Genomic DNA, 13199 nt, shown 5'->3' on the forward strand with positions numbered 1-13199 from the left:
TCTTCCTTCACAACACCAAAATGTCCAACGTGCTTTATATCCAATAAAGTTATTTTTGAAAAGTAGTTGCTGTTGTAGTAAATCTAACAGCCAAAATGTACACAGCAAGGGCCCGCAAACAGCAGAGAGATAATGTTTAATTAATCCTTTTTAGTGATGTTGGTTGAAGGATTAATATTGGTCAGATTACCACAGACAACTCCTCTATTCTTTGACTAATGCTGCAGGATCTTTTACATTCAACGAAAAGGGCAGACAGGATGTTGATTTTACAAAGGTCACATTTGAAAGGTGGCACACCTGGTAGTGCAGCATTCTCTCAGTAAGGCCAAAAAGTATCAGCTTGGGTTTAGTATTCAAATCTCTGGAGTGGACAACAATCCACAACCTTCTGACTAAGAGGTAAGAATGCGTATCAGTGAGCCAAGGCTCACACGTATCAAACTCAACTGTATCCCCGAAATAAGTTTCAAAGTTGATGCATCAAGATAAAGGGTCATGGCAATGCATGGTCAACTTAAGAATCAGGTTTGGGGAAGATAGATAAGGAAAATTTGCATCTTGTCATCTTAGTCATTTCTATTAAAATCTTGCAATTGCTACACTTCATGAATCAAATGTTATAATGGAAAATCCATGTGCTATATTGTATGAAATTGTAATATTTCTTCTTCCTATTTTGATGAACCAGTTGATTGATTCAAAATTAAAAAGGTAGTGTCCTAGGCCCAACTATCTTCAGCAACTTCATCAATTATCTCTCCTCCATATAAAGTCAGAAGTGGGTGTGTTTGCTTATGTTTGCACTATGTTCAGCACTCTCTGCGTCTCCTCGGATACTGAAGCAGTCCATGTTTGTATGTAGCAAGACTTGGAAAACATGCATGCTTAACTGATAAATTCCAAGTAATATTTGCATCCCAAAAATGCCAGGCAATTACTATCTCCAAAAAGAGGGAATCTAACCATCTGCCTTTGACATTACCAATCACTGTCTCCCCACAATTAATATCTGGCAGGGAGGGGGTTTATCATTCACTCTCCAGTAACCTGGGGTTACGACTGACCATGAACAAAACTTCCATATACAGTGGCTACAAGAGCAGGTCAGCGGCTGGGAATTCTGTGACCAATGTGATGATACTGTGCTATTTTGATGTATTTTGTGTTTAAGGTGGGGCTGCTTTAAGAGGCAATGTTTTGTTACAGGAGTCGATTTGTCTTGGGAAATATGCAGCAAATGCTGAGAGTGCAGAATCATAACTGATTTTAGTTGGGACGTGTTTCTTTGTAGAGTTAATGGACCTTTTGTTTATATAGGTTCTCCTGGAATTTCAGACTAGGTAGACAGTAATGTGGTTAATGAGTGCAGCTAAGCTGGCAGGGAAGAAAAGACTTTCAATTTAATTTTAAAAACAAAGGGAGTGTCTGCCTGGCTACCAGAAAAAAGCACTGGTTCTCTTTCTCTCTGAAAGCTCCAGGGTTTGAAACCTAAGTCACAGCAAGTATGCTTGTGGTTTGCTAACTACTTTTAAAGAGGGGATTTAAGTCTATATGAGGAATATTGCTCGAATTGGAACTCATAGGGATAGGTTAGCAGTTAATAAATGTATCTTGTCATGTTCATGTATTGTTCACTCTGGATAAGTGATGGAGATACAGAACTTATGGAAAGCAAATCTTTAAAGTAGCTACTGCCTGTTGCTTATTCAACCATTAAAAAATACAGGATAGTAGTATAGCATAGTGGAGGACATGTCCCTGTCTACATCAACGGGGACAAAGTGGAAGTGGTCAAGAGCTTCAGGTTTTTAGGTGTCCAGATCACCAACAACCTATCCTGGTCCCTCCACGTTGATGCTACAGTTATGAAAGCCCACCAACACCTGTACTTTCTCAGGAGGCTAAGGAAATTTGGCATGTCAGCTATGACTCTCACCAACTTTTACTGATGCACCATAGAAACCATTCTTTCTGTTTGTATCACAGCTTGGTATGGCTCCTGTTCTGTCCAAGACTGCAAAAAACTACAAAGGGTCGTGAACGAAGCCCACTCCATCACACAAACCAGCCTCCCATCTATTAACTCTGTCTACACTTTCCACTGCCTTGGAAAGGCAGCCAGCATAAACAAAGACCCCATGCACCCCGTGAAGAAGAGCGTCTTCCCTGCTGCCATCAGACTTTCGAATGACCCTACCTCGTATTAAGTTGATCTTTCTCTACACCCTTAGCTATGACTGTAAAGCTACATTCTGCACTCTCTCCTTTCCTTCTCTATGTATGGTATGCTTTGTCTGTATAACGCACAAGAAACAATACTTTTCATTGTATACTAATATATGTGACAATAATAAATCAAACCAAAGTAAAATGATGGTTAAACCACCAAGGAATTTTGTACCACATTTGGGCGTGCACCAAAGGACGCTTTCCCCATCCCCAGCCATCTTGGAGGTGCCAACAATACATCTTTTCCCAGTACATATAATTTGTCTGTACCATAACAGGAGTTAAGAGATTCTATAATCTGAAATACAAAAAATACACAAGCCCATAATTTCTAAGGGGGGTTTTCCTCACTGGCTCTGAGAACTCATAGGGCCCTACCCACTACCTCCATATTAAACCATTCTCCCACCTACCTGCAATAGCGCTTCTCATTTCAACCACAATTATAATAAAGGATATCAGATGAAAAAGTCCACCACTATATAGGCCAGGATTATAAGATGAGAAGAGTATAAAAATCACACAACTCTGCTACCATAAAACCGAAACACATTCCTCAGAAACGAGAAGTACATTGCGAGATGTATTCCACTAAGGATAAATGGACATCCCTGGGTTCACCAGTGAAAATTTGCTACCTTGTTCACTCATTGGATTGCCCCTATTAATGTGATAAATGACATAGCACGATCAATCATGAGATGAAATTACAGAGGATACATTCAAGGATTAACAAAGAACACAGGATAGCAGATGATAAATACCTCTGTGCTCATGTATCATACATCCTTGTCAGGATAAAAGATAAGATCACAAAATCAGGATTATAATCACAAGGGAACAAAGTTCAGGATTAATGATGAACTGCAAGATAACATAACCAACCATGGAACTTGAAAAGGCCAAAACCATGACAGGAACATTGAGCAACATCCAGGGTCCATCCAGAGTTTCACCAAAGCCTTTGCATCTCCGCCACGTTGAAGCCTTTGCACCTCCTTGAATCCTGTTCTGGATCTCTCTCCCACCCAAGGACGCTAGAATATGCTAACAAGGCTTCAAAGGCTGCCTGTTAGACCATCACAGCCTTTTTGTTTGTATATAAATACTAGTGATGGGGGAAAAACACTGATGAGATAAATGATTTATTTATTTTTGATTAATCTGTATGATTAGTTAGAAAATCAAAATGTGCACACTCCGTGTTGCCACATGAACCAAGCATCAAATTTGATAGTTGCACCAAATGACAAAGAAGTAGGGCATTTGGCCCAACTGGTCTATGTAAAGATGTTTATGCTCCACATTAATCTGCTGCCAACTCTTTTATCTGTCTATGGTTAATAATCTGTAACACAAGGGATAATTTGTCAGTCCCAGGCTGCAATATATTTAGTCAAATAAACCAAAACTGCCAAGTCCTTTTGAAGATTTAGAATGGTTTAAATTGAGTCAGTACCAATGAATCATTTCAATAATCCTGCGCATTTAGTTTTCATTAACATAGTCTGAAACTTGCAACACAATGAAGATAAACTGTTTATTGAAAATCAATAATTTATTCTGTATATAGTTGCATTTTTCATTGTGAAATGGTTACTTCTTTGCAGAGAAGATAAAAAAAGATTCCTAATGCAATACCTTGAGAACAATGTTGACACAATTCAATACATTTACAAAAATTGCTATAAAAAAACTAAATTGAAAATAACTAGACAATATAAAATGAGGATATTACACCAGAGTTAAATATTGCTGATATCTCATCAATGCCAATGGTCCTAATGATTCATAAACAACTTTTGCCTTCTAACACTGAAACAACAGCTGGATGATTGGTTCTAGTCAGTCACCGTTGAACAGACTGGATGCAGATTACTTAAATTCCTGTATAATCCTTAATAGCTCTCACGATAAGCAAAGTCCATCACTCATCCCTGAGGTCGATTTAGTCCACAAACGTAGAGTAGTCTTGTTAAATGAATCATTTCAACATCTTGACAACTGAGTTACTGTTTGGTTTTGAGATCATTTTCCAGTGTTAAATCGCAGACAGAGTTATTTTATGATGCAGATTTACTGAATTTTGCATGATTCCTTTTTTCCCACCAATTTCACTGGGAATGGCAGAGCAGGAAAAATGGTGGCAAGACTTAACTTGGTTTTAATACTTATGTTTTCAGTCTATATGGTGGAAATTAATGCCTTAAAAAAAGTTAAAGTATTAGTCCGCAAGAACTAATTTCTCATTGAAATTAATGAGGAATTGGTAAAAATAAATTTACTTACAGCATGGTAGTCAAACTCTACAAAATATCAAAATGTTATCTTGCGTTCATTGTTTTGCCCACAGCAGATCACAAGGGATTCATCAGTGGAGAAAAATCACATAGGAATCTAGCTTTGCATGGTGATTCTATGAATTGAACAGTGATTCAATACAGAGAAAAATGCTTTGTCTCTATTCCAGAGATAAAGTACAAAATCCTTAATAACAGTATTAGAATAGATTCCATTAATTATGCGTGCTTCATTCATACACAAAGTCACATTGCATCGGAATGTAATGGAACGTAAAGGCATGCCAAAAACAAAGATAAAACCTTCTCTCCCAAACCTTATAGGATTTTGGTGCAACTGTACCATTAAAGGAAAATTAAGCATGTTTGAAGAATCACATGGGTTTTAAATTGTGCTTTACAACTCTTAAATATAGAACTTTGAAGACAAAGTTAATACTAGTCTGCAGTGAAGTAGTGAACAGATTTTAAAATTTTAATAATATAGGATATTCACTAGTACAATAAGAAAGGAGCTGCTGCCCATGTGCCATTTGATGCACATGAACAAATTGTAGCCTCAAAGTTCTTCATTTTATCCAGTTAGTCTATTACTTCTTAGGGGCTAACTTGATAAAACAATTAACTAAATGGACTTGAAATAATTTTCCTTTGAATTATCTCTGTACTATAGTCATTCCACATGTTGACATCATATGGTACCCCCTATGATTATTGTTGGCACAGTAAAACATCATGTACCTAAGTTAACTGTCACTACACTATCACTATATAATAAAACCAAAAATACATTACAATTAAAACATTATATTCACAAAACCATTATTGTTGGCTGAATTGGTTTGAATTCAAGAAGCTCGCTCAGGCAGCATGCTATTTGAGGTATTCATTTTAATCTTTTGACCACTCTCATTGTTAAAAGCAGCCAGCATAATCAAGGACCCCACGCACCCCGGACACTCTCTCTTCCACCTTCTTCTGTCGGGAAAAAGATACAAAAGTCTGAGGTCACGTACCCAACCGACTCAAGAACAGCTCCTTCCCTACTGCCATCAGACTTTTGAATGGATCTACCTTGCATTAAGTTGATCTTTCTCTACACCCTAGCTACGACTGTAACACTACATTTTGCACTCTCTCCTTTCCATCTCTATGAACGGTATGCTTTATCTGTATAGCGCACAAAAAACAATACTTCTCATTTATGTTAATACATGTGACAATAATAAATCAAATCAAAATCAAATTAATGGAATGGTTATTTCTTCCAAATAATATTGTGATAATTTAAGAATTTATAGCTACTCGTTGTGAGAAATTTAGAATTATTTCTGCCATAACTGAAAAAGCATTAATGATTAGCTTGGAAAAGCCAAACAGCATCAGTTCCCTTATTCTGATTAGAAACTGGAACACAGCATATATTTTAGTTACATATGCCAGAATTCTACCACCATGGAAGCGGAGCAGGCGAGGGGCGGACATTGGAAATATCCATTGACCTCGGGCGGGATTTTCCAGTCTCCTTCGAGTGAGGCTGCAAAATCCTGCCCATAATCCTTTCTATTGGCTTGGTTCAGATCCACTTCGTTTTACATTGCAACATAGAGGTTACCTGCTATAATTGGCTTTATGCTTTGAGAGAATCATTTGGAATTACTACTAAAAGTATTAACTATCTGAAAGTATTATATAGTCCTCTTAAAATTGTCACTAAATTTTCCACAATTCCAATTTGGTGATCTTAATTTGCCTTAATCCTTTGTGACATGGACCCAGTGAATTTATAATACATCAAACATGCTCAAAGTAGATCACAAATGGCTACTTTGTTTCACAGACAGAATGTTAAAAGACAGTCTTTTTGTTGGCTCAACCCAAAATAGACTGGATTACAATCAGATTACATAACATTTGCTCAAAAAGTATCACTACATACAGATAAATCACTGAAATACAGGCACACAACTAGTTAGGAAAATCTGCTCATTTGACACACTCTCAGGAATATAAAAGAGGATTCCTAAACAAGGTTGGTTTCTTAATTTATGGAAGCAAATTACATCCAAAACCACTTCACTGGAGTACATGTAATATTTTAAACCATAGCTGCTCCTTTAATTGTAAAAAACTTCAACATTTTTTCTCCATATAAGTGTAATATGCAGGAAACAGCATTTACTGCAACTCCACAGGGGAGATAAGACCTGGAAGAAGGAATCTATAAATGGTTATCATACCATAATACAGGTAACAAATAATTCAAGTTGGTGAAATATTGTCAAGTTATTTCATAGAACATTTTACAATGTGACGATTTAAATCGAGAACTTAATAAATATCTGACAATGAATTTGGCAGCTGTATTAGAAAGAATGATGTGTGAGCAACTTGAAATATTATGTTGCCAGTCACAAATTGTAGTTTACATATAGTGCCAGTGTCTGTCATACCTATCACAAATGACTTGGGTGGGAGATTGGAGGCAGTCATCAAGTACGAAATGGGATTAAGCACTTAAAATTCAGAGCAGATGACTCAATTTCTGAAAGAAACCATTATGTGCTGAGCGTTGAATTTTTTTTTGTAAAATGAGTAGTTTAGATTTTTCGGCCACCCCACCCCAACTCAGTTTTATGCAAGAGCCAGTTCCAATTTGTCCTCCTGGAAAGATGTGCTTGCTCCATAATCATTCAACCTTGCTCTGCAATTAGCCAAAAGAAACCAAAGCCACAGTAGCATGAACTGACCAGGTTAGGTTACTTTTGCTTTTTTTTGGAGATACAGTGCGGAATTTTCCCATCCCACCCACCACGGGAATCGTAGCGGGTGAGACATGGACCTTGGGCAGAATTTTCCGGTCTCGGGGCAAGCACAGCCGGAAAATCCCACCCACAGTGTTTGAATATATCTGAAGTGCACTGTATATACTAGTCAAGAATAACATGAAGCATCATTCTAACAGTTATATGCAGGCAACATTCACAACCCTAGAATCAATTCTATTATCCAATTGAGAGTTAGGCACCTTGGATGTTAAGTTCAAATTTACACCATTTTTTAAAAGTCTGTCTGCTTACAAGGCACTTCTTATGTCAGATTCTAATCACAATTCAATTTAAATTCAATACCTCAGCACATACCAATTATATACCAGCTCCAATAAGAATGATACTTTAAAAACAATGCAAAATTTTCAGATATAACCTCAAGCATTCAGTTTAACAGTTGTTTTGAACACTAAGACTCAGGGAATCCATTTGATAGCTGGACAGCATCAAGCTTCAACAGTTCTCTATTGCTCCCTTGTGGTGATTATCACTTCAAATTCAGAGAATGGGGAAGAGTTTTAGCCAGAACAACTTTTCTTTTAGTACAGTGATACTTCTTTCTAGCTGGCATTAAGGAACCTTGAAGTCAACTTATGAAGAACAGCGTAATTGTTAAACAGGAAATATATTTCCATAAATTCTGGTAGGTTCTTCACTCACTGCAAGGTAGGTGGCTCTCATACTGGGCGAGTACTAGGAGAGAAAAAAAGAAACTCAGTAAGTAAACCTTTCAGTTCAACATTTTGAGTAATAAATTCAAACTCAGAAGGAGAGAGAAATGGTACTGTCATCTCAAATAACCAATTTTTGGTACTAGTCTACTGAGAAATGGTGCATCTCTCTAAATTCAGGGATCACAGAATGAAGTCAAAAAACAGTCGGATTATAAACCATTCTAGGTGAATGGACAGAACCCTTTACAAGAGCCATAGCATTTCCACTAGTGAGGGTTCAAGGAGGGTGCAAATAAATATCTTGTTCCACAATAATTGTACTACTAGTTAGCTATTGATAGAATCAACCTGGTGTGGAAACACAATGAAAAGAAAATGGAGGATAACAGAAGAAAGATAAATGCCAGTGGGACTTTAGGCTTAGCTACAATATGACAAATTACTTCATTTATTGATCATGTAATCTCAATTTTACACAAATTGTAGGGTATAGTATAGATCATTTTAAAGCAATTTGGACATTTGAGTGACAGGATTAATACATAATTACTGCTAATGCTCCTTCACTCCAGGTGGCAGACTATAGAATACAATTAGGCAAATACCCAGCTGTTAATTCCGATACTCCATCTATCCAGTTACCGAGATGCCAACCACGAAAACCCAAGGTAGGCAAGTTTGAGACAAGCGGGATTTTATTGCCTCGCTCATCCCAAAACTGTAAAATCCCGCCTGAGGTCAACGGACCTTCCCATGCCCCGCCCCTCGCTTGCTCTGGTTCCCATGGCGGGTGGGCCAGTAAAATTCCAGCCAAGATCTTACAACCTTTTGGAAGAATTGCAAGATCCAGATTTATGACAAGGTTGGCAATCATGCTAAACCCCAGATAGCCAATGATATATAAGAGTGTGCAGTCTTCACTGGGGAGATATTTAAAACAGAGAAAAGATTTGTTCAAAATATAAAATGGGATACAAGTAATTATGCATACATATATAATAAGAGAAGCAAACTTTCTGATTGACACCATGATAATATTGGGTCAAGGATATTTCACATTTCTGGTTGTAATTTTTTTCAAAACCAGTCTAATCAATGCTTATAATCAGATGATATTGTGTTTTTCTTGAAAATCTTTTTCTTTCTTACATCATATAGATGTTTGGATGATGTAACCATGTAGAGATACTTAGTTAATTAATCATTATAATTTGACAAGCATATGGAGGCTATAATTGGTTAACTATATTCATCTGACATAAATGAAGGAATCAGAACTATTAGTTGTAATTGGATATCAATGACTTCAGAACAAGTGTATACTGATTGGTATATGCAAATTATTTTAAGATAAGCAAAGATATAATTGTGCCCATGTATCATTCAGGAAATCTGTATGCCATCTTGTGGGAGGCAGATTTCCTTGTTACAGCGTGAATTAGGGCCAATTTAAAACTCTGAAAGCTTTGTCTGATCTGTCAAGGGTGCGAGGTACGATTTCAGTGGATGGCGGCAAAATTCCGTATCGATCTTCTTAGTGACGTCGGTTGGGACATAAATATTGGCCTTGACACCAGTCGAACTCTCCTATTCTGATTTGAAGGGCTTTGAGATCTTTTGCATCCATAAGGGGCCATGGCTTAACATCTCATCCAAACAACAGTGCCTCAGACCATGCAGCACTTAATCAGTGCAGCACTGAAGTATTAAATGAGGTTATGTGCCTAGGTTTCTGGAGTGGTGCATGCACCCATTGAGCCAAGACTGACACTTCAAAGTTGGCCTTGTATCCAAAATATTGAAGTGTGCCTGAAACAGGTCATTTTACTAGGGCTAGTATCCTGGGGTTACTGCAACAGCATTGGTCCTCACTGAGCTTGTATATGAGGAATAAACAAAATAAATAGAAAAGACAGCTAAAGGGATAACTAAAAGCTAAAACTATACTTAACTCTTCTGAAACTCATGGAAAAAAAGCAGCAGGACCTAACTGGGGAGTTAAGAATCGAGAGAACCTTTCCAAACTTGGGAAAAGGAGAAAAAGTAACTGTTGGGAAATTTTTATCTTAATTGTCAGTGTGTGGCAAGGACATCAAATCATGAAAAATAAGAATAGAATCCAACAAGATTGGACAAGTTTCTATGGTGTATGAAAGGGGGTGTCTGAATAAGGAAGTAAAATTAAAAATTCTGATGATCCAAAGCCATATACAAACTTGCATGCTGAATTCAAATATTTTGCTTCGCCTTATTAAATAGGTAGAAAGTAATGAATCCAACAAATAACGAAACAATGGAACAAAAAAGCACAGAACATCAGTTCAAAGAATATTAAATGACAACTGGATGGAAATGAAACAAAATGTGATGTAACATACTCAAATTCACAAATGTTGAAAACTTACTGTTTTAAATCACTCATATTTCAGCTCCAAAACTCAGTCAAAAAAAAGATGAAAGATGAAATAGTAAAACAGCATAGCCAGTAACACAATGCAGATTTAATTTGAGTGCATGGAGTATTCCTCAATCTTGAGGGGGAAGAGATAATTTTAAAACATCTTTAACTTACCATTAGGAATACACTGTTGTTAGAAAACTCTTGCTCCAACTAGAAAGACACTTTTCTCAAAGATGCAAAACGGAGTTTTGTACAGAAAAGAATGACTGGGGAACAGTACACATGTTTAAGCAACTGTACAGTAAGTTTACAGTATGGAACCAAACTAGAACTGACAACGAAGCTGCTCAAATTCAGGGACCCAGCAAAGAACTGGATTCAAATCTCTGCCCTGGGATTTAAAATGGTATTTGACAAACCCAAGGCTGATATGAAATAGCAGGAAATGCTGGAAAAACCCCAGCAGGTCTGGCAGCGTCTGTGGAGAGAGAAACAGAGCTAACATTTCAACATTGACGCTGTTTATCTTTCCACAGATGCTGCCGGATCTGAGGAGTTTTCCCAGCATTTCCTGTTTTTACTTCAGATTCAAGGCATCATGAACGGCATGGGTTTGGAGGACTGAAGGGCCTGTTCCTGTGCTTTGTTCTCTTTCTTTCCAGCCTCTGCAGTATTTTGCTTTTTATTCAAAGTTAAGGTGACTTGATTACAATGGGAACTAGGCAGATTCTCAGCCTTGTGCACCCCACCAAATTATAACTGTGCACCCTAATCCAGTCTCTATCTTTTAAATTGGCATACAGAAGTACACATCCAGGCTTTACCAATGTATTTTCTCCCTCAAATACGTAATCTTCACCAAAAGGGTGAAAAGTTTAGCAATCAACTGGTTTCTAGGCCTGTGGCAATGTTGTTCTACAGCTAGTTATTAAAGGAAATGCATGGCACAAGTGGATATATTGCATTCCTATACATCTTTCTTCCATCGGTGGATGAATCATATTTTAATTTCCATCTTGCCCAGTTCAGAGCAGAACATCATTGTATTACAGAATTATACAGCACAGTATATTGTGCCTGTGCTGGCTCTGCAAAAGAGCTACCAATTAGTCCCACTTACTACATTTGGATTGTTCTGCAACTCCACATTAACATGGCTGTGTGTGAAAGTTGTGCATTCACTTCTTTTCTACACCTCTTCTTCATGCACCACCTCCTCCTTGCCCTTACTGGTCAAAGGTCAGGATATGGAAAAATGATGTTAGAAAGATAAGGTAACACAACATAGAATCATAGGAGCAGCATGGTGGCAGAGTGGTTAGCACTGTTGCCTTACAGCATCAGGTACCCAGGTTCAATTCCGGCCTCGGGTCACTGTCTGTGTGGAGTTTGCACATTCTTCCCATGTTCATGTGGATTTTCTCCAGGTGCTCCGGTTTCCTCCCACAGTCCAAAGGTGTGTGGGTTAGGTTGATTGGCCATGCTAAATTGCCCCCGAGTGTCAGGGGGACGAGTAAATCATTGGGTTACGGGGATAGGACCTGGATGGGATTGTCGGATCAGTGAAATGGGCCAGCACATTCCACTTGAGATTAAGAATTAGTTTACCAATACAAATATTTAGATTAATCTATTATAACCTTTTTGATTAAGCCTCGAAATTAAACTGAAACTTTTCAAAGTAATTGACTCCATAACTGCAATGATAATTACTGACAATAAATCAATACAGCAGCGCCATTTACTGGCAGAAATGTTGTACTACATGGACAAGGATTCCTTTGTTGAACAAACATCTGTGATGAACTTTCGCTTTGAAATTATTTAAGTTTGTTGTGCAGTGTGTTGCTGAGAAAATTAAAAGCCAACTGTCAAGCATTTAACGTGCCCAATTTAACGATGAAAGTTAATTTCAAAGTAAAATATGTCATTACAGGAATTAATTTCATTGTCATTCCTGTTTTCCTGTGCTTTTAAAGCAAAACCTTGAATAACAATTAAGAGATGTGCCTTGCCATAAAATATATTTTAAAATTACATTTTGCTTTCTCTTAAGCATCATTTTAATTCCCTCCAATGAGAGTCAACTGCTGTATAAAAGGATTATCACCATTATCTTTGCTAAAAATACCCTTGTCTTGCCATTTCATACACGGTCAGTGATAAAGCTGCAAGCTGGAAAATACGAGAAATGCAGAAGTATCATTTCAGGAAAAGGGAGAGGGATCGTTCCCCATCCTCAGTCCTATTTTGAAGGCAGTAATTTACCCTGGAGTTATGAGACCATGAGGTTCTGATGGCTTCCGGCACCTCATACAAGTGGCAAATCTTTAATGCTTGAGCCTGTACAATGAGTGAACTATTCAACCATCACAGACAGTCCATTATCTACTTACGTACACTTTCAAGATGGCGAAACTTGGAAACATGGCCCTCCCTAGTCAAGGTTGTTGGTTAAATCATTGTACACCAGCTCACGATAATCTTGATAGAGACTGAATGACCACATCTAAGAATTTTGAGAGCAGTATTCTTCAGGATTGACTTTATATTAATGCTACTGGAATTAAGGGGCCTAGTCAAAGGTGAGGACAGAGTTTATTTAGGCCATTATGACTTTATTCCTGCTTCCTTTAAGAGGCGAGTCAGACATGCTGCACAATGGTGATCTGCCTGGCCATATCACCTCACCTTCGCCCCGAAAAAATCTACCTGCAAGTGTATCCACCGTTCATTTAACTGCTGTTACTTTTCCCAGCAG

At 37.7% G+C, this 13199-nt stretch overlaps 1 protein-coding gene across 1 annotated transcript in view; it reads right to left on the reverse strand.

Moving 5' to 3' along the window:
* Window positions 1–3759: 3759 nt before the first annotated feature.
* ttyh2 (tweety family member 2) overlaps window positions 3760–13199 on the reverse strand; it is a 134974-nt gene continuing 125534 nt past the window's right edge. The window contains exon 14 of the mRNA XM_078225547.1: window positions 3760–8056. Coding sequence (XP_078081673.1) covers window positions 7976–8056 — 81 coding nt within the window. The 3' untranslated portion in view covers window positions 3760–7975. The remainder of the gene's footprint in view (window positions 8057–13199) is intronic.

This window comes from Mustelus asterias, chromosome 12 (genome assembly GCF_964213995.1).
Source record: "Mustelus asterias chromosome 12, sMusAst1.hap1.1, whole genome shotgun sequence".
Lineage (NCBI taxonomy): Eukaryota > Metazoa > Chordata > Chondrichthyes > Carcharhiniformes > Triakidae > Mustelus > Mustelus asterias.